Source organism: Toxotes jaculatrix, chromosome 15 (genome assembly GCF_017976425.1).
Source record: "Toxotes jaculatrix isolate fToxJac2 chromosome 15, fToxJac2.pri, whole genome shotgun sequence".
Classification (NCBI taxonomy): domain Eukaryota; kingdom Metazoa; phylum Chordata; class Actinopteri; family Toxotidae; genus Toxotes; species Toxotes jaculatrix.
In genome coordinates, this window is record NC_054408.1 from 6,374,130 (window position 1) to 6,401,715 (window position 27,586).

Consider the following 27,586-nt stretch of genomic DNA (forward strand, 5'->3'; position numbering starts at 1 on the left):
TTTTCTTTACTCTTCCATTAACCAAGGCTTTATTATTAATTTAAAGAAAAGCAAAACATTTTAAAATTGGTTCCTTTTGTTCTGTCAAAGTACATTCAAATTAAGTACTTTATAACATAGAAAAAAGAATTTGTCTAAAACACTTGTCCAAATCATTTACAACACAGCAAGCACCAAATCCATATTTACAGTTATTTATAAATTCATCTCTAATAATTTATAACCCCATCTCACACATACAGTAAGTCCGTGTCATAATGAATACACACCTGTACAACATACACTGTGTGGCCGTCTGAACTGTGTGCAGCAGGCTCAGCGGTGGCTTATTTAGCATTTACAGTAACTCCTCGTTTCAGCAAACAAACCCTTAATGAATTTACAGCCTTGTAGAAAACATTCAGTTATGATCACTGGAATGTAAAATTAGCCGATGACTTCAGATGATAATTCGTTCAAAAACCCGAATCAAATAAACGTGGTTCCTGTTCAACAAGTCAGGGAGCTCCAGTGTGTGAAGAATGTGACTTAGCCCATGTGAATATGATAATTCAGTACTGGTGTTCGGATAAAACAACACATTATTTGTACAAAGCGTCACATGCAGAACACAACTCTTCCTGTTTTAACGTGAGGAGGGAGAAGAAGGTGTAAAACGTTGTTTGTGACATCATGAAGTCACCTGTTGTGTTTTTTTTTTATGTGTATATTTTTTATGAAGGGTGAGAATATTAACACATCTGTTACAGTATCGTGAAGTACTACCGTCTTCACATTTCCTGTTAGTCAAATGTGTGATAACGCGTTCTCTAGCATGTCTGACCCCACCAGTGCCCCGACTGTGTCTTCTGGTTTTTGCATTTGCTCTCTGTTTGGTGAAGTGTGTCCTTCTAGACTAATAAGAAGGGAACTGGGCCTGGACCTGCACATCTCTGGCCTGATGTGGACCTAACACGCTAGCAACCACTCACACTGCTGTCTGAGATCCGCTTCTGGAAGCACACGGTGCTCAGCAGGCCGAGAGGAAGCGCTGCCGGATCGAGGGTCATTCAAAGTCATCTTCATACTCATATTCGTCCAGGTCCAGGTTGCAGTGTGGACTGGGGATCTCAAAGAAGTGTCTCTTTGTCAGACCCAGCTCGCTGGAGATGTGCTGCCCCAGAGGGCTCAAAGGATTATCATACCTAAACACACACGGAGGAAAAGATCAGTGAGGCTTGTTTTTTTTTTTTTTTAAGAATAAGTTCACAACTTTTCAGCTGTATAAAACAACAGTGAGGTGCTCGTATGAACACTGAGGCAGGTTCTGCTTGCTGTAATCATCCCTTCTGTTCAAAGTGACCATTGAAAAAGAATTCCTTCCTAATTTGCTTCCGACATAAGTAATGGGCAACAAAATCCAGACCTTGTTCCGTAATACAGTGTATGCCAAAGTTGATCTGTAGTTAATCAAAGGCATCAGCGGTATGAGTTGTACAAATCATGAGCGTGTAAAAGGAAATCCCTCTTTGAGTTACCTTCCCTCCACTGTCTGTGGAAGCATTAGGAGGGAAAGACAGCGACTTTGCAAAATACTTATTTTTTTTTTTTCTCCGACTGATGCAGCCTCTTATTTACTTCGGATAAATGATAGAATACATTATGGCTCAGAACAGGGACAGTGGATTCTGTCCATCATCTTTTCTGTTGGATCTTGTACCAGCCAGAGCAAACTAATTATTATATCGAGCAAAAGCCTCTTCAGTGCACATATGGAGATGAAAAAAATGTGCTGATAACAAAACAGATTTTCAAACAAAGTGGCTAATAGTCATTAAAACACAGTGAAGTACTATTTATTCTGGTGACCGTGATAAAGGATAACCATGTTAAAGGAATAGTTTGACATTTGGAAAATACGTGTCTGTTTTTTTTTTTTTTGCTTTAGTTTTATTCTACAGTGTGGTGAGAAAGAGGAATCCAGTCACTTTAGACAGGAGAAAGAGGGAAAGGCGTAGTTCCTAAAATGCCAAACTATTCCGTTAAATAGACAAGAGATTTTCAACAAACCAGTAAACCAGAATAGACACAGGAGAACCACATGAAGGCTTGGACAGAGATGGTGCAGGAGTGGAGGTTTTTTTTTTTTTTTTTTGTGTGCAGAAGAGGAAGGATAAAAACAGAAGCTGTCTGGTTCAGAAACAGACTCCCAGGTCTAAGACATGGCCACATACACATGATACTGTGATGCCTGACAAAACAGCTCTCTGGTATCAGAGGTACGCTCAGACTGGAGGGGTGTGGGTAGAAGCTAGGAGTGGGTTTCGGACTAGACTCGCTCAGAGAGGAGGAGGAGGAGGTGGAGAGCACTTAGTCCCTGCTGGTTACCCTGAGTGTCTTACCTGCTCTGGTTAGCAGCCTTTCTTTAGAGGTCGGTGGTGTTCCTAAAACCGCCACACAACATAGCTGTCAACAGTCTCATCTATCACTGACTCCCTCTCACAGGGGCTCTGCTGCTGGACGTAATCCCCGGTCTTAGCAATGGATCTCATCAAACTCTGTCAGTCTGCTAAGTACACTGCTCAGTTAGACAGAAAACAGTCTGAAATCAGCTTGCCCTTAGCTGATCTTACAGCTACTTCCAAATCCAGATAAACATTATTATCTATGTGTACGTGAACTTTGTAACCATCACTGTCTGACGGCACAGAATTTCTGAAAATGATTATCTATTAAACCTGAGCTTGACGTGTCGAAATAGTCTCTAAATTCCACATCTGATAATCATACAACATTGATCATGCAGCACTGATCATGATGAATATTTGTAATTACAATAGCTAAGACAATAATCTGGGCCTGTATTAATCAAGCTTCTGAAAATGACACTTACTCCTATGTTGGCTCTATAGAGTAAAAATGTTCAAGCTACTTATAGCCTTATTTAACATTAAAGAGCAGCTCTTATGTCATCACATGAATATTATCATGTATGTTCAGAGATTAAACATATATGAAAGGCAAGGATTTACCCTAGATCTGCATTTTACTCTGAAATATTATTCTGCAAAAACATGTGTAATGTTATTGCAATGTTTAAAAAGGTTCATTTTACTTATCTGAAATCCTTTATATTTTGACCAGCAATGTCAAAATGTGTATTAGATGTTAAAGTAACAATCTAATACACAGTATTAATAACAAGGGTGGAGATTATAAAGCAAAAAAAAAGCTGAAGGAGGAAAGAAATTCTGCTGCTTGTAGTGAGACCTGATCAAGAAAAAGTTTGGACAAGAAAGGTGCATGAATGCTGACTACAAACAAAGCCACCTTTATTCCTGTTGTTTGCAGCCCTGAGTCATATGAGAGTTACAGCAGGAGGTGTAGGGGCTCTGGTTATCTAATTAATGAAAACATTTAATACATTAATAAAGACATTTTCTTAGGATTATGAAGGATTTTTACTTTTATCTTTCAGCTATACTTTCAGCAGTCTGATGAATCTGCCCCCGTGGTTGTAGCTGCAGCTGAATCTGGCTGTTCTTTGAGTAAAGTCAGACTTACACATCATTGCACTGTTCGTTGGCAGCCTCCTCCGCCACTAGGATGTCGTACTCCTCTGCAGCGTATTTCTCCCAGTCTGAAACTTCCTGGCCGTCTGTTTCCACCTCCTTAAACACATAACAAATCACATGATCCACTTTACTTCAGGCAGGAAAACAAGTCACATCAATCTCACATCTGCAGACATCCTATCAGGTTTTAACCTTTCTTACCCTTATGACAGAGAAAGGGTCCTTCTGCTCGTGGTCCAGGTATTTCTCGATGTTGAAGAAAGTGTCGAAGAAGATGTGGGCCAGCTTGCACCTCTTAAGGTCCCGCAGAGTAATCTTACCTGGGTAAGGTAAAGGCAGTCACTTTAGACAGCTTTCCAAATCCAAATTTACCTACTGACTGTTTTAATAATACCCACGCCATAAAGTATTTCAGACTCTTCAGCCTCGCTTCTACAATCAATCTAGCAATAAATATTTGCCTAAGATTTAAGGCCAACTCATGGTTCCCATGTCTGCAAGCATCTGCGTGGGTAGCTGACTCAGTAGATGTCGGGTCGGCTCATCAAACTACTGATCAAACTATAAAACAGCTGGGACACAACATTTTAAGCCAGGGCTGCAATTTATGATTGCTTTCATTTTTTATTCACCTGTCATTTTTCCAATTAACTAAATCATCCTGTTTCTAAAAATGCATCTGTGATAAATCAAGTTATCTAAACGATCAACTGCTAATCAAAGTTGTTAGTTTCCTTTTTTTTTTCCATTACAATTGATTGACCAGTTAACTAAGTGTTTCCGATCTGTTTACGATGCCACTTGCCTGATGATAACACATAAATGTGCTTTTCAAAATGATGTGTAAAATGTTACTCTCATGTTCACACCCATAATTTGTTATGTGATATCTGAAACGGAGTCATGTGATTTTCAAATCAGTCAAACATCCTAGTTTCTCCTTTTGAAAGAGGAGAAAAGAGACTTGTAATTAATGAGAGGAAAGTTCTCTATTCCTTAACATTGGCATTATAGACACTTTCTGGTTTGTTCATGAAAACTCCATCAGTCTCCTCTGATCTGTATATGATGTTTTGCTCCCTGTCATCAGACGCAGCACCTTCAAATTCACACGCCTGCGCCGAAGACCACAAATCTCATGAAAGATGTCATGTTAAATGTGAAAATTTTAACAGGCTTTTAAATCTGTTAAAACTGTAAAGGCTGCTCTGTCTGGAAGAGACATAACTGTTCAGGAAAACATCAGCCTCAAACTCTCAGTGAAGAAGTTGTTGCTTCTCATATTACATGTTATATTGCACAGCTCCACGAGCACTGCTCACCACCAGGTCGACGAAGGGTCACATTCTTGCTGTGGCTATCGATACTAAACATGCGCACCCTCAACACTGACTAGTGACTTCTAAATGGCACAGTGGTAAAGCGAAGTGCTGGAGGGAATTTGTTGACAGTGTGGATGACACGAGCAGCTGGCAGCAGGCAGTCCAGATCAGTCCACTCATCTACAACTGTTCCCTCACTGACCTGACCTGAGAATGGGGATGTATGTCCGTCACTGTCACTGTGGAAAAAGTGGAACCTGCTCAACTCGGTGTGTGTGACCCTCTGAGAGTGTGAACCTCTGAGAGTGTGTATAAATGTAAAAAGGGTCTGACCTTCAACCTCAGGCTTGACAAGGTCAAGCATTTGGCAGAGGCAGTCCTCGAAGGGAAGGGGCTCGATAGCCATGGCCTCCAGCTTCTGACACTGCTCGTCGTAGAAATACTCCAGCTCGTACATGCTGAGGACACCGTCCCCGTCCAGGTCCATACAGCGGAACCAGTACTCTATACTGGACACGCAGAGAGAGTGCATGTTAGACATAAAAACATAAAACTGTTGTGGTTGTTTCTGTGTCCAAACTCGCTCCCTCATTCACTGCTCCCTGTAGAACAGGCCTTTTTCACAGCAGACACTTTGACTTGTCACAGGTGTTACTAATAACATTAATGATGGCTCTATTCTGTTCAAACGGTCCTGTAAGCCATGACAGTTTAACAGTGAGCGAGTACTCACAGTATCCGGACCCTGAAACTGAAGCAGCAAAATAAAATTCAGGCGTCGTTAATTTTATCATTCACACCTGTGCTTTTCCTGCAGTGTCAGGTTAAAGAGTCTGATGTGAAAAAGGCCTGTAGACGCGCTATAGTTCACTCTATAGTGAGCAGTAAATGGAACAAGACTTGCAGGTGTAGTGTCACCAGACTGTAATTTTCACATCTTCAAAATGTGTATTGTGGCACTGTTAAAAGAAAGTGCCATGGAGTATGCTCCCTTTTTCACAATTTTTCAATATACAGAGCACTACTTTCACACTCAAGACTCCTTTTTCGGATGCAGCCTGTGTGTCTGGATACCTGGTGTCAGTCTTCTTGTCTTCCTCAGAGATGAGGAACCAGACAAAATCGGCATAACTCAACCTGCCGTCCTTATACACTTGTCTGTCCCTGAAGAAATAAAAGACACAATCAGTATTAAAAACAGCAGTAGAAATAAAACATGAAATGTACTTTTTCCAAAAAAAAAGAAAAAAGTTTGCCACGTTTAATGAGCATCATTTAAACTCAAAGACATTTTTGACTTGCCTTGTTACTGTTCCTGAGAATATTCTCTCAATCATCTTATGCGAGATGGCTGAAAAAAAAACATATAGCAAAGAGATTATTTACAATCCAGAGAGAAAAACATCGTTTTTCTCTTAGACAACAGTTCTCTCAGTTAATGTACAACTTTTTCACAACACATGCAATCCATTCTCACAGACTGTAAATCCAGACCGGCTAATGTAGCTCTTTTTTTTTTATCTTGACAATACTATAAATCCTCCAGTCATCATTTTGACCATATAGTGGTCGAAATTGTTCCAGACATGGCGTCACTGGAACAGAGTATATATGCTGCTCTCTCATTGATCTTGTGTCTCATTTCCCCTGCCTCACTCACAGACCATCAACCAAGAACATGTGGTGTGGAGTGTGTGGGAAGAAGCATCAAGTCTTTTTCCTAGCATCAAGTCTTTTTCCTGAGTATGTGTTTGCATGTGAGCACTAAACCTGGACCAAATAACATTTACAAATACTTTTTTATTGTTACATGTAGTTTCAGCCTACCGACTGTGCCAACAAGTGCCAGAAAGTTTAAAGGAAAGTTACTTTAGTGTGAATATCTGTGTTCTGACAAGGCTCAGCACTCATCCTGCCTCTTCTGCCCCCTCTATTTTTCCACCATGCGTAATGAATGACACGGCACTGAACTGAACACAAACAGATTAATTTTTTGTATGAACTGTGCATGTGGTTATACGATGACTGACTCCAGTCCGGGGTATTTTCCTCGAGGAAAGTGGCGTGTGTTTGTGCACCTTGGTCATTGTGCCGTGCCAGGTCCTTCTGGTCTATGCAGAGGTCGTGGTCTGTGTCCAGCTCCCAGAACTTGCAGTAGATAACATAGAAGTGTTCATAGGAGAAGAACTCTGTCAGCTGGTTCACGTCTTCTTCCTGCTCCAGCAACATCACATTCTAGCAGAGCGGGAAAACAATATTATAGTTAAAAGAGTGTAGAATTATTTCATTACTAGTAATTGTGGGTAAAATTATTACCCAGAGTGCTTGCTTAAATATATTCATTCCAGTTTACAGACTGACTTCTTTGTACACAAAGAGTTTTCTTTTCCAATGAGGAGTCATACCAACATTGTGGTGTTTAGATTTACCTCCAAATAAGGTGGTTTGGACAATCTGGCTAAACTGTTAACTTGTTTGCAACCTGTTTGGTCATCTGACTGATTGTGTCTCTTGTCCCACGTTATCACAACAGATACAAATGGTGGACAAAATTAGAAACACGAGGCACAATTTGATTAGCCTGGAATTTTCCTTTCAAAAACAGCTTATTACTAACACCGGTTTCAATTCAGGACAAAAAACAAGCAAACTCATTTATTTATTTATTATTTATCGGGTTCAGCATAGACATAAGCGTTGGGACTTCTATTACAACATCTGAAAATGCAACTGAAAAACATTGTTCATACTGAAGATCCGGACTGAGTTTTAAAAACACTGTAATGACTTAAAATGCATTTCCTTGCAAATGGAAAGATAGAAGTGATGAAAAAAATGTAGTCATATACCTGAAGAAAGTTACTTTTCCTGAGCTCATTACATGTTATTTTTCCAGTCCACGACCGGTTCACATTGTAAAATATCCTCTGAATCACCTGAAAAACAGTTGACAGTGTTATTATGCACAATTGGATAATGCATGAGCAAAATTTGGTACTAAAATATGGTACTATACCGTGGTGATGTATCGCGAGTGAAAGTCCGGTGCCTCCTTTAGAAAGGCCAGGCCTGCATGTGAGTTCACCACATCCTGAAAACACAAAGTAAAGTCAGTTCCGAGATGAACCCATAGCCGAGTGGTTAGAGTGCATACCCGTAAATAACCTGAGCAGCAAGTCCCCAGAATGACTTAGGTTGGTTTAGTACATTTCATTCCCCTTCTCTCTTTGCACACATTTCCTGTCTCTCTCCACTGTTCCTATGAAACACAGGTAGAAACAAATAACTTATAATAATACAAAAGTCAGCTTTCTTTGTTTCTACTGCATGCCTGCCTCATTTCCAAAACATAGCCTGCAAAACTAACAAACACAAATGCAAAATAACAACTCAGTGACATGCAGAGCTAAAATAACTAATACATATGTTCAGCTGAATTCTGCAGTTACTTTTAGAGACGAGTTAAATGGCAAACCACATCTGTGTTTCTTTTTCACCAGACAGAACACATGACATTCAGAGCAGGAATATAAATGCAAACTTATTCAAACATCAGAAGTTGTCAGTGTCTATCTACATCAGTCTGTCATGCCATATGCTTTATAAATTGTGCTATGTAAAGAAAAGGCTCCAGGCCTGGTTGGGAAAGGCCATCAAATTTAAATGTTTCTTTGAAGTCAGAAAACACTGGGTCAACTGGTTTTGGGATGAGTGTCAGCCTTTCTGATTTGACAGCAAAGTGGCGGAGAAGCAAGAGCAAAGGCATTTGCTAGTGACTGCTCTTAACCCTCTCTCCTTCCTCATGCCATAAAGTCACAGGGGGTGTGCTGCATTTCAAATGAACTGTAGCTATATGCCTGCCATGAAACTCTCGTGTCTTTTCTTTATTCTACCCCCTTCTCTTTTGTGCTGGGGGGAGTGGGGGGGGGGGGGGGGGGATTGTTGACATAAATACGAAGGCGGCAATGAAATTAAAAGGCCTTATTTCAGGGCAGCCGTCGTGCCTCTTTGACTCTTACTGTGAGAAATTAAATCATAGAGAAACACATAAATCACAGGGCACAGGAAACAGGCGGGGACAGTCAAATCTACTCCACTGCAATCCGCCTTTCATTCATCACAACAGTCAAAGGCGATTCTCTGAGCGGAACCATACAAATTAAACTGCGTGTGCCACAAGGCATCTCTGCTGGTATGCTAACGGGTGTTCAGCACAGCCCGGCCGCTCCTGCCAGCATGAAAATGAATCAGGTGTAGGGTGGGGCCAGCGTGGGGCACCAACATCTCGTCAGGAGGAGTGAGAATACAAACAGCCAGCGCAGCAGGTCCACATGGTAGGACTGACCAAACAGCCGATTAAAATATTCTCAGGAAACAATTTGATGAACAGGAGTGCATTTTTTTCTGGGATTATTTTAGGTGCTATGCCATGTGTATAATATGAGACACATTTTAATCTCCATCTTCCTTTGGTTAATTTCTGCTGAGCTTGGATCCTGCATCCACGGAATCTCCTTTCTGTATACTCCCCTCCTTACTGGCTTACGGTAACATCCCTAAATTAGTCCTCCGCCACATGAAAAAGCACTGCCTCAGCAGGGAAATCCAAAAATTAAGTCCAGTTCACACCACCCAACCCAATGCAATTTTGCCATCCCACATCGCCAAGTCCAGCCCTCTCCCTGGGTGTGCTGCATCCAGTACCTGCAGGAATGGAATAAAGTCGTCTTGTTCCAGGTAATTACAGCCAGGCTTGGCCAAGAGGTGCACAAATTTAGAAGCGTCATTGTGACAGGTCTGCAGAGTTCTGGAGAAGGAAAGAGAGAACAGATGGTCGCAAGGTTACTCCCTCATTCACACTTACGTTCCCTCTATTCTTTTTATCACTTTTTTGGCAACACAAGTTTTCGATTGTTCCACTTAAAAGTGTAAGTGCAGGTATAATACATTCTGAAATTAGGATTCTGAATCGCTGCCTGGTGATTATAAGCCTGGAGTGTTATGGTAGCAACCGGGAAATAATGCAAGCATCTGGTGTGGCCTCTCATCTAAGAATGGCTCAGTCATGAGCTCAAGTCAAAGGCCAGGTCTGTCCAGTTCTCTGGAGGCTCATGCATTAATAAAAGACCATGCTTACTATATGCAATAGTGTTCAGCACACAGCTACCATTATAAAAGCCCTATGGTATTCCTTTCAATTTCACCCAGAAAGACACTGAATGGATGTTTGTATATGGACAGCAACGATTCCCTTGCGGGTATTTATGAGGGCTTTGTGATTATTTCAGTTTAGGAATGAAAAGGAAAATGTCAAAATAGCAGATAGATGCATGCAGTGTCTGTGATCCCTAGCGAGCGGCCATCATTGTCCAGAGGAGACTGTACGAGCCATTTGGATGAGTGTGCGCACCAGTGGCCTAGCGAGAATAAGGGGGGCTTTTGTCTTACTTTCTCCACATAGCGACAAACTTGTGAACAGACACGAAGCCCGTCCTGTCGCCTCCAGCCGAGTTGAACAATGGCACTTTCCAATAGAGAGGGCACTCACAGGCCTGAGGACACAAGGAAGAAGGAGAGATGGGGCAGGGTGTGGTGTGGATATAAAGAAGGGAGATGGATGGAAAAAAAATTAAATGAGCACTTTACACACGTGTGACATTTGATGTAGAATAGAACGGCACAATGACACATGACAATGTTTGGATTGAAAAGCAGTGCTGCATCACTTTAAGGCTTCCCTGAGGAAATCTAGCTGTCATTTCTTTCTTCACCCAGGTTCCCCTCAGGCCATTGCTCACATTCCTCAGGGAGATGGAGATAATATTTTCCGTGGGGTTTTAAAATCAGCAAACATGCGTAAAGTCAGGAGCTAAATGGCGCTAATGAAAATAATTTGCCGGGTGGCAGCTGAACCTCAATGCTACAAATCACATTCTCACCTTGGCAACCTGCCCCATGTCCTCAATGGTGGCCCTTTCATTTGGGAATTGGGAAAATATTTTCTCAATTTTGGAAATGAGGCTGTCGATGTTGAGGTTGGCTTGGGGCCGGCCCTGTGGGAAGTAAAACTTTGGAATGCTTTCACTCAGCGCTGAGGTGACGGGCTCCTCTGTCCTCACCTGGGCCTGAGACAAACACACAGAAATAAACTGTTAGCCACTGATGCTAGCGAACGCTAACACCTCTCAGCTCAAGCATTCCATGTGCTGAGGTTTGCACAAACTCCACTGCTTGCACTCACGTAACTACACCTCTCAGCAGCCCCAAGGCCCGTCAGTGAAGAGCTGCGACTACTCAGCAATCATTATCATTATCCATTTATGTGTAATAGATACCCCTGTGATACACATTGCCCTCTACAGGACTGTCACTCTGTAATAGATTTCAATTAAGGTGCGACCACTGACATTAATACGTGCTGAATGCTTTCACTGACAATTATTTTAGTCTACTACTGAAAACCATGATTGACGTAGTATTGTTTGGAACCTGTTAATGCCATCTGTTCATCAAATTATGTCTAAACTAATATGAGGGCTGTATTTGAACATTCATAAGTGAGTGAGTGGGATGGCCTGTCCTAGTTAAATTCACTAATTGTGAAATATGGTAACAAAAGACAATAATCGATTAATCGCTCTGGTCATTTCTCTTTTTGACTTTTTTTTTTGTTATAAAAAATGGCTTTACCTGACCACTATCCCTAAACAAAAGAAAAGTTTTCTGCATGGCCAGTCATGTTTTTTAAAAAATGGCCAATATTTCACAAATATGTAATGAAAATATTCATTAGTCACAGCCCTATTAGAGATAATGTAAGTACGAGATTTTAAACATGTATCCCTCAATGATTATTTATCTGAAAAAAAAAAAAAAAAACCAAACAAAAAAAAAAATGTCACTAATAATATCAACAATGGTTTTTCCACTGAACTGCTCTGGTAACCACAACTGTGATCTAGCACGCACAGTATCAGAACCGCAGACCAAAGGCACCTGAATGGAATAAGGGTACTGTTAATTATACCTGTGCTGTTGCCACTGTGTTCTGCCAAATGTCTGCTATAAAAAAAGGCCCAGGGGTCAAACATGTTCTATCGCCTCAAAAAGAAGGAGCAAGTAAGCAACTGGGCATACGGAGTGAGCAGGGCCACTGTGGCTAGGTTTAAACAGTGCGCCTGATGATATGCAAACAGTAGTTGTCTGGAGATAGAAGCAGCGCTGGCATGTGATGCGTGTGTATGTGTGTTGCGTTTAAACTGCAGTGGTACAGTAGGGGTCTGTTAGCTTACAGTCATTACTGGACACAAGGCTGAGCTCATTTTTCTTAAATCTCTACTCTCTATACCCAACCGACTCATTTCTAACCACGTCCAAGGGATTTCAAAGTGACACACTTCTCCTTCATACAGAAACCTTCCAAAATATGAGATCTTGGACACATCTGTGTATTTGTGTCCTTTCAACAACTTCTGCCTAGGACCTAAAAATAATAGCTTTGCATGTGAAGGCTTTGCAGCATGTGCTATTAAGCTCTATACTCATGATAGTGAAAACCAGTCTATCCTTTTATGTCTAACAACAACAACATCATGCAACATTGGTCCCAGTCCTTCCTGTCATGATAAATCGGATTCCTAACCAGTATGATTTACCATACCAACTCAGCACAGCTGACATACTATGACAAGATCATATTAATTGACAAAGTCTCCATGGTGTGCCTTGTTGAGGACCATGTGGTGGAGGACATGAATCAGTGAAGATATTTTCTTAGCCACATATAAAAAGCCAGAATGCATTAGGATCCAAATGTGTTGTTATGCTGCACATATTAAAAACAGCTTGAGTAGAGCATGCTTCACTCAAAAGTCATCTCATATTCAAAGGCTATTTACATGACTCAAGAATTTGCTAACCGGATCATTCTCTTTGGCCTTTAATTATCCCGTAAACACACCCACACAGTCCTGTGCTAAGAGATATAAATACCATCTTCATGTTTGTTTTGGTACAACACATTCTACCCATTGTTCACACCTCTGATTATGGTGGACGGATTCTACATATAACGTCAGGCTGGCAACAATCAAACTTCTAATATGAACCTTAAAATTACAGAGGTGAACATAATGGGGTAAAATCTACCCATGTCCATTTCTACATGTATGTGCGACTGAAAATGTTTCGCTGTGTTATGTCAGTGGTAATGGTGCATTTTAGCCTGCTAAATGATAAATGCTGCTGATCCTCCGCTCTTCTCTGTCCTGTGTGTTGGTGTCAGCCATGGCTATAAAAGGACATAAACATCTCCTGTTGGCCTGGCCTGCACTGTCCCCTCTCTCTCATGCTAACCACTAGCAGAGCTCTTGAGCACAACTGGTAAACCACGTGACACTTTGAACATTCACAATGATGTGGTTGGAAAGAAGACAGTAAAGCAGCTCAGCACAACATGCAACACAAGGTGAAACGTCATACCATCATCGTAACCGAGGGTCATGTCTAATGTCTCTTTGTACAAATAAAGAATGACTTGTTTGTGAATTACTGCAAAAGTAATTCACAAACAAGTGGATATGATTGCACAACAGTCACAACTCACATGGCACAGCAGTGAGTAAATATGTCTGGAGAAAGTGATGTAACTTCTCATTTGTCCTCACTTCTCCAAGATGTAACTGGCTCCTACAACACCTACAGCTCCATTTTGTGGTGAATAATTGTACACAGTGAGGAATATGTAAAATTACTGTAGTTTAACAGTGGCCTGTATTACAGCAAATGAGTACTACGATACAATCTGAATACCAAGACACTAAGCCCACAAATATCAGTCCCTGTTAATAGACCTGCCCAGTGGCTGACAGGCCAGCAAAGCCTGTGTAGTAGAGGGGTACACTCATACAGACACCTGCCTGTCCTTGTTGGAACGCTCTGAGCCTCTTCTTGAACCGAGACGGCAGAACAAAGTCACAGCCGCGTGCCAGCAGAGCCAATTCCTTCCTCAGGTCAGGGTCCTGACGCAGAGACAGCTCCTTCATCCTCATCCTCGCGCCAGACAGGACGGGGGACACATATAAACGAGCACAACGCTCAATCCAGCGCTATCCCCTTCACTGTAGAAATCACTCGGTTGCAGTCAACACTGTAGGCAAAAGGCAGTGGCAACAGTGGAAGTACTCCGTGTCTGTGTCCCCGTGATTGTCCTCTGTCAGAGTGAGAGCCTCTTAATGCAAGGGAGCAGCTGCTACTGTGACTCTCTCTCCCATTCCAGATCTGGTCGCACAATCTCAGCTCTGCCTGCTGCTCTGTCCCAGTCGCGACACAACACACACATAGACGCACACACCGCACAGGGTCAGGAAGCCCTTGCCTCAAAGCTCCTGAGGAGATAAGAAGTGACAGAGTGTGTGTGTGTGTGGGAGTCACTTACTGTATGTGTGGGATGGGAGGGGTGTGTGCAATGGATCTGCCCTTTCCAGTTTGCATTCCTCAGAGCTCATGGAAGGTTATGCAAAGAGACAGACCTGTTGTTGCAGCTTGCAGCAACCACAGAGGCCGACTGAAGGATGCACCTCAATACCACGATGACACACAGCGCTTGCTTACAGCCTTGTGTTCTGAACAGTTCTCACACTACCAAATACTTCAGAGAACGTGTCTCTGAGACCTGAAAATGGGCACCCCCTCTTTGGGGCAGCACATCAAGACAGTCATGGAAAAATTTTAAATAAAACCCCTGAAGTGATGGAACACAATAAAAATCACACGTTATTTTATTAACTCTGCCTATATCTGTTACTTAATGTGCCTGAGAGTCTAAATCACAAGAACAGCGGACACACAAAATAAACTTAATGAGTCATGGGCAAATATAGAAAACAACTCAGGTATGACTTCTTAATAATAGATAAGAAGAGTGTAGGTCGAATCATCAGATGATACATACGTGACCACATACATATATTCAACTGTTTTGCATCCTATCCTATGGTGGTCTTTGTTTTGCCTTCCCTTTGCAAGCTTGGGCTGCCAGCCATTCCAAGTCTTATTATAGTTGATGGGCAGTAGAAGAGGGGGGTGAACATGTCAAATTCAAAGAATGATGACCGTACCAGTCTGCGCCTATTAAAAGCCCCAGCAACCACTGTTCGGGCAATCCAAGAAACGAACTCTGGAGACAGCATGGTTGTACCTTTAGTCGTCAAACAAACAAACTGCTTCCGGTTGCTGCTGTCCTGGAGTGATGGCAATTACATCAATTCTCCATAAATATGCTGATCTAACAGCTCTGGAGTTGCTTTAACAACAGTGACTGCACACAGGAAAAGCTTGTTAATTAAATAGAAATGGTATAGAGGCGTCCGCATTAGTAGACTACGTAAATAAATCTAATAAACCTATCCGTGTTCATGTTATTGTTATTGTACCCAGAGGGTGAAAGCACACCCACTGTATTTTTAGATGACAGGATCACAAAGTCCTCAGTTTTCCACTGGTTTCTGCTCAAACCCAGTTCCTGTTATCCTCCACACAGGACACTGCACATGCTTGATAAGCTGTTTGTATGATGGCTTTTCACAATGGAAGCCTTTTGTTCATGCTAATCAATTCAAACCAAACGTGGAGGGGAAAGTACCAAGACCAAAATAAAACCTGGTAGATCACATGAAACTGCCAATTCACATGAAACACTGTTCAGTCCGTATTGTGTGTTTGAGGAAACAATATCTGAAAATATCCACAAACAGAGGTGTCACAATGCAGCCAGCAAAATGATGTGTTGTTTTACACATGATGAAACATCCCCGTTTTTGAGTTATAACATAAAGGCACATGTGGTGAGAAGTGTGGAATAAGGATACAACACAAACACCAAAACACAGTTTCTGAATGTAAGCTTCCTACAGGACCGTATGAAGTGTGTCTTTTAAATAACCCAAATGGACAAGCTCCAGAAGGCACAATCACTAACCAAATCATCTTAGACCCACTGCAGGCACGTTGTCCACATTACATCACCCTCTGAGGCAACCGTGAGACAAACTGCTACAGAACTACATCCACACTCCAATAGGTCACTGTGATAAGCAGAAAAACACGAGAACTCAGGCTGACCCCACAATATATCTAATCTGCAAACTGCTAAATCTGATTTGTACAGAAACAGACACGTATGTCCAGTCATGTTCAGTTTATTACACAACAGATGAGATTATCAAACACACTGTCTGGAGTCAGTGACCACTGGCCGGGCTGGATGTTAGAATTCCCTGCAGTCACATGAGTATTTGATGCGGCTGTATTTTAGTTGAGCTTCAACTGACATGGCATTCAACACTGTTGATTTAAAACTGTGATATTCATGAGACAACAAGAAATAAGCAGGCTAGCAACCACAGTAGAGAGAATTACAGTACAGAAGGGTGGGGGAAAACCTGATCAAAACCCCCCTGAGGGCCCCCCGGCCAAACTGTCAATACGCTGTGTCCCACATATACAATGCTTGGCTGTCTTCAGTATGTGCATTGCTATTATTACTGAACCAATGTGAACAGTATGTTCACAGAGGTGACTCTCTCACAACCCTCAACACAACAGGTTCACAGTATGGGTACAGAAACGATGCTGCTGTGAAATCCAGAAAGCTCCAGCTCAATCCATCACAATCGGATGTCTGAGACAGGGATTTTGGGATACATGTGAACATGGGCCAAAAATAGGCCTGACTGACTCACAACATGGTGGGCTCAGGGAAGGCCAACGAGTACAACATGATGTGTGCAGGTCAGCCAGCTTGCATAATAGTAATAATGCAAAAGCACAGCCAATCAATTACCATAGAGGTTTGCTGAAAAATCTATGTAGTCTACATGGCACCGGAATTGGAGCAAAGGGTCAGAACGCTAAAAAAAGAAAAGCTGCAGAGATAAGGAGTTACAGCACACAAGGGTCCCCCACACTTTTACATTAATACACTGTCTACTATGCACTATATATAACACTCAAAGTTTATAGTTTACAGAAATTAGCTATTAGAGATGTCAGTTTTGAAGACATTTAACATATTCTTCTGCATTTTTGATTACTTATTTTTTAAAGGTATATTTAACTTTGCTTTTGATTGAATTACCTTCAGGTTTCCAGTTTTCATTACTGCAAAAGCCCAAATAATGTGGCTAGAGAACAAACTATGAATGCAGAAGGTGCCATAGTGCACAAGAAATATTCCTAAAATGCATAGGTTGACATACAACAAATTTTTCTTTGTGCTATATTGCATAAGCCTTGATTAGTGGAGTGCAAGTCAAAACCCATAGTTTGCAAATCATACATTTTATGCATTAGTTCCCAAGCCAAAATAAAAGCATGTATGGGAAACAGTTTAACACCTGGTTCTCTCTGACAGGTCAGGCAACTGATAACGTGACCCTAGACCCCTGCTTCAAATAGCTTCTATGTTACTGAGCCCAACTAGGCATGTTATAAAAAGACATCCTGAAAAATAACTTGAGATTCTAAATGCAGACATAAAGAACAGAGGAAAAAGTAAACCTTCAAAGGAAACTTATTTCTGATGCTCTATATTCATAAAACTGCTGAGTGTCTGTGTATATGACCCATTGCACTCAACACATAGAGGCAATTTTAAGTGTTAAGCTACGCAGCAGAACTGAAAGCCAAACATTCACTGATATTTACCATACAAAGTGTAAATAAAAGATCCACTACCACATATTCTGATAATGAGGAGCATCTAATAGAAGAAGTTTCAGAGTAAATTACACAGAGGATGAATGTGCTGCCACACCTCATCTCACTGGCAGAGTTCTGGGTATCTAATGCCAACACAAGGGAACCAAGGCTATCTATATCAGTGTCTGATGTCAAAGTCGGACCAGCTGTTCGAGCCTGCATCAGCGTGACATAAATTGAATATTTGAGTAATCCTTTCAAGAATGCATCTGTATCCAGGAATTCATTGTGTTTTCTTAAAATAGAAGTATTACTTTATACAAGCTCACAATCCCTTTAATATTGAGTGACACAGTGTGGCCACATGCCATTACACATCACAGCAGAATACACAAACTGTGCAGCAGTTGCTTTATATTAATCTGGGGTGAGAGGGTGGCATTAAGGGGGTGGAAAAGGTCATTAGAAGGAAAGAGACATGAATGTGACGATCACAAAGTTCACATCAATTTGTCAATCCTCTTACTGTTCCATCACAAAGTTTTATATTTAACACAACAGTCATTCTTGTGACAAACACTAAAGCTGAAACCCACAAGGGAGAACAGCATTCTGTTTTAATGCTTTTCTTCTTTTACAGCCCCATTTTAGGGAGGAATCATTTCTCATCAGGTCACAAAAGGACAATGTTTGTAACCTAACCTTAACATGACCTATTCTGGTGTACTGAAGATCACAAACTGTAATGGATGTTTAATTTTCATGAGATTTAGCTCGGTATATTGGTCTGAAAAGAATGGAAAATAAAGCCTGATGGACTTTTAAATAATGTCTTTCTTTCCATTTTCCTAGCAGGTTAAAATTATAATAATTTATGCAATTTACAGTGGACAAAAATGTCTGAAAATCTGATTATGTACATTATGTGAACTTGTGAACTAGTATTCCTTATTTTTGGACTCTTGGTAGAAGTAGAGTTTGAAAATGTGTTCTGGATCTGGGTTATATTAACTTGTGGTGACTTGTAAGCCCACAAGGGCTGGGCATAGTTTTATGCATAACACAATAAGAAAAAACCTCATCATCATCATCATCATCTTCAAGACACAAATGCCTCAGCCACTGGGTCTAGTTTTGCAGCCCTGGTTTTACAGTCAGAGAGAGAGAACCAATGCCACACCATTGACCACTTGAATACCTCCTCATGCCTGTCTTTAGCATGTCAACAACATGTATAAGGCGGAGTCTCTAAGAACACGTGTCCCCAGCTGTCTGGCTGTCTCACTGTCATCACTGTCATCCTTAAACAGACAGGCAAAACCTTTTGAGCCTTTAACAGTTTTGTGCCACTTGATTTCTTCTATAATCAAAGAGCCCAAAGCAAAAATCCCATTTACCTCTAAAGACTCCAGTCACAGCATAATAAGGCCTACAATATACAGGCTGACAGGAGTAACCAGATTGCCAGTGATAGGCTAGGTTCAGACACTCCCACCTCTCATACCACACTAATTCATGGGTGAGGCTGGAACATTTGGAAAGTATTTGACTAATAATTGCTACACATGCCTACAGACATGAAGGCTCCACTATGACAGTGCAGAGTGGACAGCCCCTCAATGCCTTTGCTGTGGGCCACTCAGCAGCCTCTTGTGGCCAGCCTGTGAAAATAAAGATCCCAGAGGATACAGCAGGATCAGGTTTAAGAGAATGGAAATTGAAATCTGTGAACAGTCAATACAGATTAATGAAAATTTCCAATTTTATGGTTGACCGTAAGATGTTTTCAGGAAACTCAACTTCTAAAAATAAATTAATTAATAATGTTCAGACACCTTTCTGAAAGTGTAGAAAATCCTCATCTCCTTGGTCTAAATGACGTTAATAAGCAAGTTAACATGCTTGTTGTTAAAGGAAGTTACTACCTCACCTTCACAAATCTGGAATTAATTCCAGACTTCTGTATAATATTGCATTGCATAAGACTGCACAAATGTAACGCATCAACTGGAAATTGACTGTACAGTCTACCAAAACACAATATAACCTTTAAAATCTATGTAATTTATATGAATTTTGATTTTAATTATATTCAACAAACATTGCAAAAATAAGGATATATCTCCCATCTCTACCTGCACCTTAGATTTTTTTCTGCTAATACCTGCTGCCAAACAAAAGATAAGGCTTAATGAGTCTATGATTTTGCAACACACCCTTCAGTCACAGCTACCTCGAGTGGCCTGAAGAGCAAGTCTGAAACAGCAGGCCGCACCTTGTTTTTGATGTTATTAAGAGAAACCTCAGATGAAAGCCCTGTGGCATGCCATCTTAAGACCCACTAAATCTTGTTTAAACCCGTGAAACTGTTTCATAACAGTTTGGATGAGAGGTTTGAGAATGATAGCCAATCAGCTGTGTGCTTACAGAAAATCTGACAACAACCACTAAAATGTTGCACAATCTGTTAACGTACTGTTTCACTAAATAACTTACCTTTTTTGTGCTGACAGACCTCCGTAGTACTCTGCCATTGGGTCCCGTCACTCTGGTGTTACTACTACTGCCTGAAGGCAGGGTACTGGCAGATGGGGGGTTGGAGAGAGTACTGAGGGCAGTGGGCTTCCTCTCTGCCAGGTTCTTTTGTGATGCCACATTGTTGTTCTCATTGAAGCTCAATGACCCTTTGTCTTGGCCGTGCCCACCGCTCAAATCAATGTTCTGTCCACTTTTGATTAGGTCAAGATAATCTTTGAGAAGTGATTGGGTTGCAGGATCACTCAACCAGTTGAGAAAAAGCTCGTCCACCTTCATTTTAAGAACCGGCTGAAGGACTTGTGGCGACGGCATTTTGCAGAGTATTAATTATTGGCTTCGCTGACAAAAGCACCTGTGTAGAAATAAGAGTAATGTTAAGGTGACAGCACATCAGCGCAGGCTTACACGGGCGTTCACGTGACTACGTGACGTTATTGAATTTTAGCGCGAACCGTCAATGCCTTTGCCCACTGGCGAAAGTAAATGAGGACTCACTCTGACCCCTGTAACAACGTCGTGTAACGTTATCTATTTTTAACCCCAATGTCGGTAATACAGCTGTTTAAAGTCAGTACTCAATTGGCTAAATTCACATAAAGCTGTCCGACGACTCAGGAAAGAGTAGCCAGGGTCGACAGAGTTGATAAAGTCAGTGTTTGGTAAAAACCAGGAGCAGCAGGTAACAACAACAGTTTGTTAGCCACGATAGCTTTAGCAAGCTAGCGCTAGCTGGCTAACTTACTAAGGTACCAACCTTGGAGGGAATGGACGGTGGTGCCAAAGGCGCTGATGTGACTCTACATTACGTCTTTCAGAAGCGATGCTGTAAACACTAGTCGATCTGTGAATTAACTACGAAAGTTGCACTTCAGTGTACCCCCAGCGATCATCTCTCCGACCAGAAGCGCAACTTTTCCGGATCACGTTCCCCTGGTAACCACAAAGTACTAACGCGAGATCTTCTGGGGGGGTGAGAGTTCATCCAACCTCAACGGCAGCGGTTTCTCCCCAAGGAAAAGTTACTTGGACCGGCCACCTGCAAAGGTAAAGGTCCGCGTTTTTTGCTAGCTGTGGTGTACAAGCTTAATCCTCCAATCCATCGTCAGTTCTACTTAAAAAACGCTACACTTTAAGTATTACAAACCCCAGTACTCAGTGATGGAAGAAGTATTTAGAGCATTCTAAGTAAAAAATAGTAATATTGCTGTGTACAAGTACTCCATTGCAAGCAAGTAACAACAAAGTGTGTTGACAATATGAGGTACCGTCTTTCCAACAGAAAGAGCCTTAATGGTGTTCATTTACTATTATGTTTTTATGTTTTACAGTTGTTTTAACTTATAAGAAACCTTTAATGTTGGTGGAGCTAAATTTAACTACTCAATATATTGTTCCGCGATTGATTCTGTAGTGTTTTATACTATCACGTGTCTTCTCTACTGTGTGTTCCTAAGGTCAGGACTAAACAAAGTGAAGCAGGATTCAGTTATTCTGCCCCTCACTTGTGGAATAAACTTCCGGAATACCTGAGGTCAGCCCAAACACTCAGTTTATTTAAGTCAGGCCTGAAAACACACTTGTTTACTGAAGCATTCTCTTAAATTGTCTTAACTGCACTCTTCTTATTTAATCATTTTACTATTTTCTATTTTTTCTGCTCCAATGTTTTCATATATTTCTTTTATTCTATTATTTATGATTTTAATGTTATATGATTTGCTTTTATTCTATGATTTTAATGTAATCTGTAAAGCACTATGAATTACCTTGTGTACAAATGGTGCTATATAAATAAACCTTGCCTTGTCTTGCCTTACCTTACCTTAAATGTCAGATCTTCATCTGTAAAGTTATGGCTGGTTCCAGCCTCTCTAATGTGAGGATTTAATGAATTTCTTTATCTTACATTATAATAGTCATTTTTTTCTGACATTTTATGGACAAAATAAATAATCAGCAGATTAACTGATGAAAATAATCATTTGTTGCAGTCCTGGTAAAATTGGTTATGATGGCACTGAGACAAATGCATACTTACCTTTTTGATGGTTTATGATTGGTTTGTTTTATGCAATACACAATCCAGATTTGAACTGGTCATCACTACAGTACTCATTTTCCAGAAACCAGTTCTGTGAGTTCAATTTAGCCTCTTATGAACTTGATCCTGACTCTCTTTGCATGAATAACAATTATACATCTGTGCCTGATTCCACTCTCTTTTCTCTCCTCATACCCGTACTCCTTGAAGCAGCTGGGCTGAGCACCTGGTGCGTATGGAGTTGGACATACTTATTGATTACTGTAGAAAGGAGTGGTCTGAGACATCGTGGCTCCCTCACTGCATCCCCGGCATAGAAAGCAAGCAACACAAGGAAAGGTCAGTCTAAATCATTGGCACCACATTTGACACTCAGAGCAAAATGGAGTGGATTGTTTTCAAGCAGAAGGGACTTTTAAACTTTTATACCAGACCCAAGCAGGATTCCACCACCAAAATATTAATTTAATGCATATTTAGGAGATGAGGAAACATGTCTTGATTGCACACGAGTGGCTAACATGTAACATGAAAGTTAATGAAACAGATTTCATGATCACAGGGTCAGGTACAATAACAATTTCACTTGGAATTATTTTCTCTTACACAAGCATTGCTATGAAAAAAAAGAACTGCTTAATTACTGTATGTTTCTGTGAATACAATGTTCCTGGGTAATTATACTTATGCCAGCAATATGACAAATTTTGTTTAGACTAATCTGTCCCTTTTGGCAATAACAAATTATAGCTCTGAAGAAAGCATTTCACATAATTGTTTTTGCATTACAATTTGTTTTTGTTATGTAATTATTTGTTGCTAATGCTTCTATTTTGTTTGGTGAAGTGTGTGATGATATGACCATCACAGCTGTATTCTAGCTCAACAAAAATGACCTGAAATGGACTTTATTAAAAGGTTTTTGTCTGTATTTTCAGCATGAGGGACATAGAGACATCTATCACTCCAAACTTCTATCTCGTTAATAACCACTCTCAAAGTGCTTGTAGGCTTTTTGTTAAGAGCAAATTAATGGTGGTTGCACCAGGGTGAAAATTATTGACTGAATTCTCCTGATTGCTTCCCTTGATAACACCAGTAAATCAAATCTGAAACATTCAAAGTTGTCTGAGGCGCAGCACGTAATGAGAAACCTTTTTGTTCTTTAGAACAGCGAGCCTTACATGTGTTTTAGAGCCTAATCAATATCAGAAATGAGAGGAGAAAAAGTGAAGGTCTTGAAACTTGAAACTTTGCAACTTTTCAAAGTGTAATTACAGTGTACAAATAAGATTTTACCCAAAGCAGTGTGCATGTTGTTTTTTCACGCCTTGAAGGACATTTCAAAGGTTTGGCCGAGGCTGAAACCACAGGGGGACAGCTGGTTAGCGTAGGAAAGTGTTAGTGAGGAGTTCATGTGTGCAGCTCTCCCTTACTGCTGTCAGCTATGCTATATGGGTGCTCTGTGAAGTAGGCGATAAGCAATCTGCTCTAATAAGGACAGTGAATAAAGTTGAAAGTGTTGTGTTGTAGCTGTGTGCTATAGAGAGTTATTTGCATGGTACCACATTCTATGTACATAGTAGAATAGGCAATAGGCCATGGTTATTTTGTTATTTTTTCATGTAGTATAAGTTAAGCTACAACTTTGTTTTCATTATTTCTCATTAATTTTGACTTCAGATTAAAATTTCAGATCTTTAATTGAATGAAGTTCAACATGAATGACTGTACAAAGTGACCTAATTGGCTTTTAATTTATGGCTTGTCCAGCTGTAATAACAGAATTAATGTAAGCATAGATGGATGGTTTAATTGGTACATTGGCAAGAACTCTTCCCTATGAATAATTATGATCAAAATGTGATACTTGTTTCCCAAATGGTTGTCATTGCAAAGGTTGCAGAGCCACCAATATATTCTGGTATTCTTCTGGTTCTGTCTTTTCCGAATATTCTAAATTGAATCTTTGCATAATCTGTTGATTTCCCCAAATTTTGTAAAAACTAGTGGCTTTGGCCCATATAAAACAGACAGAAGAGTTTGAATCTACTGTGAAGTGCAGATAAAGGTTACATTATTTTGAAGTTTGATTTTAGTCTTTGCAGAATGGCTACTTTGAAATTTCACTTTTTGGATTAATACCTGTGTAAATATGTACAGAGAGCATGTGGCAGCATTGAGTTGATAGGTGTTTTGAAAAAGGCTTCTAGTTTATTTTAGTGTGGATAAACAGACTTTAAGTTGAGGTTGTGGTTACAATAGTAGTTTGTGTGAAAGTTCTGTGGCTGATTGAAGCTTTCTTCCTTCCGTGGTGAATTATTCTTCAGACTGAAACACAAAGTCATAGAGAGAAACTATAAATTAAAATGGGCACTGAGATGTATTTACACCAAAGAAATGTATCTGTATGTTAACCATTCAAACAACTTGCCGCAGCGATGTCCTCACCAACCACAAGAGTAAAATTTCCATCATAACACAATATCAGAAGTGTGGTGTAGAAAACAGTAATTTACAACAGCAAATTACATCAGTTGTTATTTTTAAGATCATATACACTGGACCGTATAATATCTGTGCCCAAAATTTGCTGTGAAATATGCAAAAATAATATTGATACAGTCATGAGTGAGTGTTTATGGCTACATTCATGTTTTGATCTTATCCAGACTGTGGAGAAAAAAGTACGTCTGTCAGAGATACCAAACTGATCCAAGGATAAACCCCCCCCCCCTCACCATTAAACGTAGTTATCTGTTTAAAAGATCTAATTTCCACAGTTAACTAGAGAAGTACTACTGAGTTTCTAAATACCACATTGCACTTTAAAATGACTCTTCACTATGTCCTGATACAGTTTTGCTGAAATTATATGCATATATAATAAAAACTGTGTCATTTGTGGGTAAAACTGACAGTTTTATTCTCTGAAAGAAGACATACATTTCTGTGTGTGTGTGTGTGTGTGTATATATATATATATAAGATAAAGAAACTACTTTGGATTCCACTTGGTATGTCAAATGCTAGTTTGCGTATTTGTAAACAAATGTTGCAAAACCAAATTTATATTTATATTTAATATTTTTTATTTTATACTTGAGCACTCACCTTCCACTGTATGAAACGCGTTTACAAAATGAAACATCCAGACAAAGATTTTCCTAAAGATGTCTCTGATTTGTTGCAACTCAAAGTGATAAACAACATAACTCTGGAAAATAAAAATAATTATATACTATTGCATCTTTCAGGCTACATTAAACTCTAACATATCAGTTGCATGTTATACACCTGAGAGCCGACGCAGTGGTCCTGAGATGTCACTATAACTCTTTTTACCACTGCCTATCTCAGCGTCAGTGCACACCACTACTTCGAAGTTAACTGAAAGAATAGATTTGTAGATATTTCTCTTCTCTGTCTGATTTCCAATAATAGCCAGACATTGTTGAACTAACTGCTAGCATAAAGCAGCAATTTTACAAGAATGTTGCTGGTCTAGCGATATTTTTGACCAGAAATTGCTTTGATCTTGGTCTTAAACATTCTCTGTTTGATATGGCTTTCAAATGAACCGTGGTATGAACCTCACTTTCCGCCTCCCAAAATGGCATCGGGTAGTGATGAGCCTTCTCATAGCTCTTTCATGGCTACACTGTAAACACGCTACACTGTTTTTATTCCTTAAGAAAATCACAGACAGAGAATCAAACTGTCTTCAGTCAACATTTAGATTCCTAATACGCTGTGCGAAATGGAGCCGCAGAGGAGGAGACTTCTTTCATTAGACACTTCACTGAGGCTCTGAAGTTTGCTCCTTCCATCTGAGATGACTTTAAAAGAGAAACAATGCCTCTGCCTATTGGGGTCTTTGGAGATTTTCTCTCTCATCACATATTAATGAAAGAGGTGGCATGTATGGAGTTGGAGAGCTTAAGCAGGAAAACCTGGTGGTAAGCATGCCTTTATGTTCACAGATATATGACAGACTCACATATTGTGTGTAAATGATGTGGTATATGATGTTTCTCAAGAAATCTTAACTTTAACGTTGATGTGCTTTACAAAACCTGCACATTTTCCTCACACTTGTGTTGCTACACAAACAGTTGATACACGGGAATGTAGAATGTGTCACTGCTGCCTGTAGAGGGCACACTTCACCTGGGATGCTTCAGGGCTATACCTTTCCCACTCTCTCTCCTTGCACCCACCGACAGACAGGCACACACATAAACAATATTCACTCGAGTATAATCATCTTATATCATGCACACAGACAGCATGAATTAGAGGTGAGTTCATGCCAGTTATTCAGATGAATGTACTGTACATCAGTTTCCCACACTGGCCTCCATTCCTTCTTTAATGAGACAGGCCCATCAAGACAGAGCGGGAGCTTTTTGATATCCTCAGAGGGGCATGGCGCTCAGAAACATTAATGCTCATAATTCACAGCAAATCAAGAAAGATTTTGTTGGAACAGAGGATCACACCAATTACCAGTTGTTTATTGTTTGCTATTGTTGTGTTTACTGCAGTCTAATCACATTTGGAGGTCGGCCACAGCACTACATCAGCTCCAAGTGGAAAAGCTCTTTTGAAGCCTTTCATTTCGTTGTGCCATATTAGCTGCACTGAGCAGCCCTAGACAACATGCTGCCTTTGCTTTCAAGATAAAAAGAAACAAGAATTACATCACTTTCTAAATAACTTTGTGAATTAAGGAAATTGCACGTAAATTAGTCACCTAAAAAAACGACCAGACCATTAAGAAATATGTGTTTCATCTATTAATTTACCTCAAGATAATAATCGTTTACATAATGACTTGAACATGGGAACAAGATTTTGTGTTCGATTCTGGGCAAATGTTGTTGGCTGCTAATGTTTGGCCAGACAAAGCTCTCTCTTTTCCCTTCCCGCCCCTCCTATGGAATAGCAGATTCGTGGCATGAAAGCAAGAAAATCATGGAAATCAGCAAGGCCTTCATTATACCAAGGTCATTACATCTGGCTTTTATCCTTCTCTGTACTTATAGGAGGTAAGGGAATCCTATTCTCCATCACCCAAGGCCTCACCTTTGAACACACACACACATACACAAGCTTACACCAGGGCCAACATTGCACACACACACATGCACACATCGGTTTCTCTTTCATTTGGCCTCCTTGAATTTCATCATTCATTTTTACATCACATTAGTGTGGCGTGTTAGTGGTCGGCGTGTCTGCATGTAGAGGGCGGCTGTTACTTCAGGAAAAGACTGAATAATGCACGGGAAAAGGCAGGGGAAGGCTCGATGGGAGTCGGCAACAGCGCAGATGATTGCCTCCTTATACCACATATATGAAACACAGTGTACATGAAGTGTGATAAATAGATCAGGGGCTTCTTGGATATTGCATCAGTAGACTACAAG

General features: G+C 40.4%; 1 protein-coding gene across 3 annotated transcripts; it reads right to left on the reverse strand.

The window, feature by feature from the left end:
* Positions 1–21,038, reverse strand: ppp2r3b (protein phosphatase 2, regulatory subunit B'', beta). 3 transcript variants are annotated; one of them, XM_041056857.1, is made up of 15 exons: positions 20,868–21,038; positions 20,072–20,465; positions 10,816–11,001; positions 10,325–10,428; positions 9,581–9,683; positions 7,893–7,967; positions 7,726–7,812; positions 6,955–7,111; positions 6,179–6,227; positions 5,951–6,040; positions 5,210–5,385; positions 3,756–3,874; positions 3,544–3,650; positions 2,382–2,423; positions 1,048–1,184 (listed from the first exon to the last, which is right to left on the reverse strand). In XM_041056857.1, the coding sequence occupies exons 2-14, from the start codon at positions 20,423–20,425 to the stop codon at positions 2,405–2,407; spliced, it is 1,626 nt and encodes a 541-aa protein (XP_040912791.1). In that variant the 5' UTR covers positions 20,426–20,465; positions 20,868–21,038; the 3' UTR covers positions 1,048–1,184; positions 2,382–2,404. The 3 variants fall into 3 exon arrangements, with proteins under 3 accessions (XP_040912790.1, XP_040912792.1, XP_040912791.1); XM_041056856.1 differs by lacking the exon at positions 2,382–2,423 and having other exon boundaries at positions 1–1,184; XM_041056858.1 differs by lacking the exons at positions 2,382–2,423; positions 20,072–20,465; positions 20,868–21,038 and adding an exon at positions 13,795–14,268 and having other exon boundaries at positions 1–1,184.
* Positions 21,039–27,586: the final 6,548 nt, after the last annotated feature.

What these genes read in the sequence shown, in the direction of transcription:
- ppp2r3b (XM_041056856.1), bottom strand. Translation starts at nt 20,425, where the DNA reads ATGCCGTCGCCACAAGTCCTTCAGCCGGTTCTTAAAATGAAGGTGGAC. An exon ending in ACTCGCGATACATCACCACG is followed by an intron (nt 7,813 to 7,892) that starts GTATAGTACCAT and finishes ACTGTTTTTCAG; the next exon opens with GTGATTCAGAGGATATTTTA. An exon ending in TGTCAAGCCTGAGGTTGAAG is followed by an intron (nt 3,875 to 5,209) that starts GTCAGACCCTTT and finishes TACCTTACCCAG; the next exon opens with GTAAGATTACTCTGCGGGAC.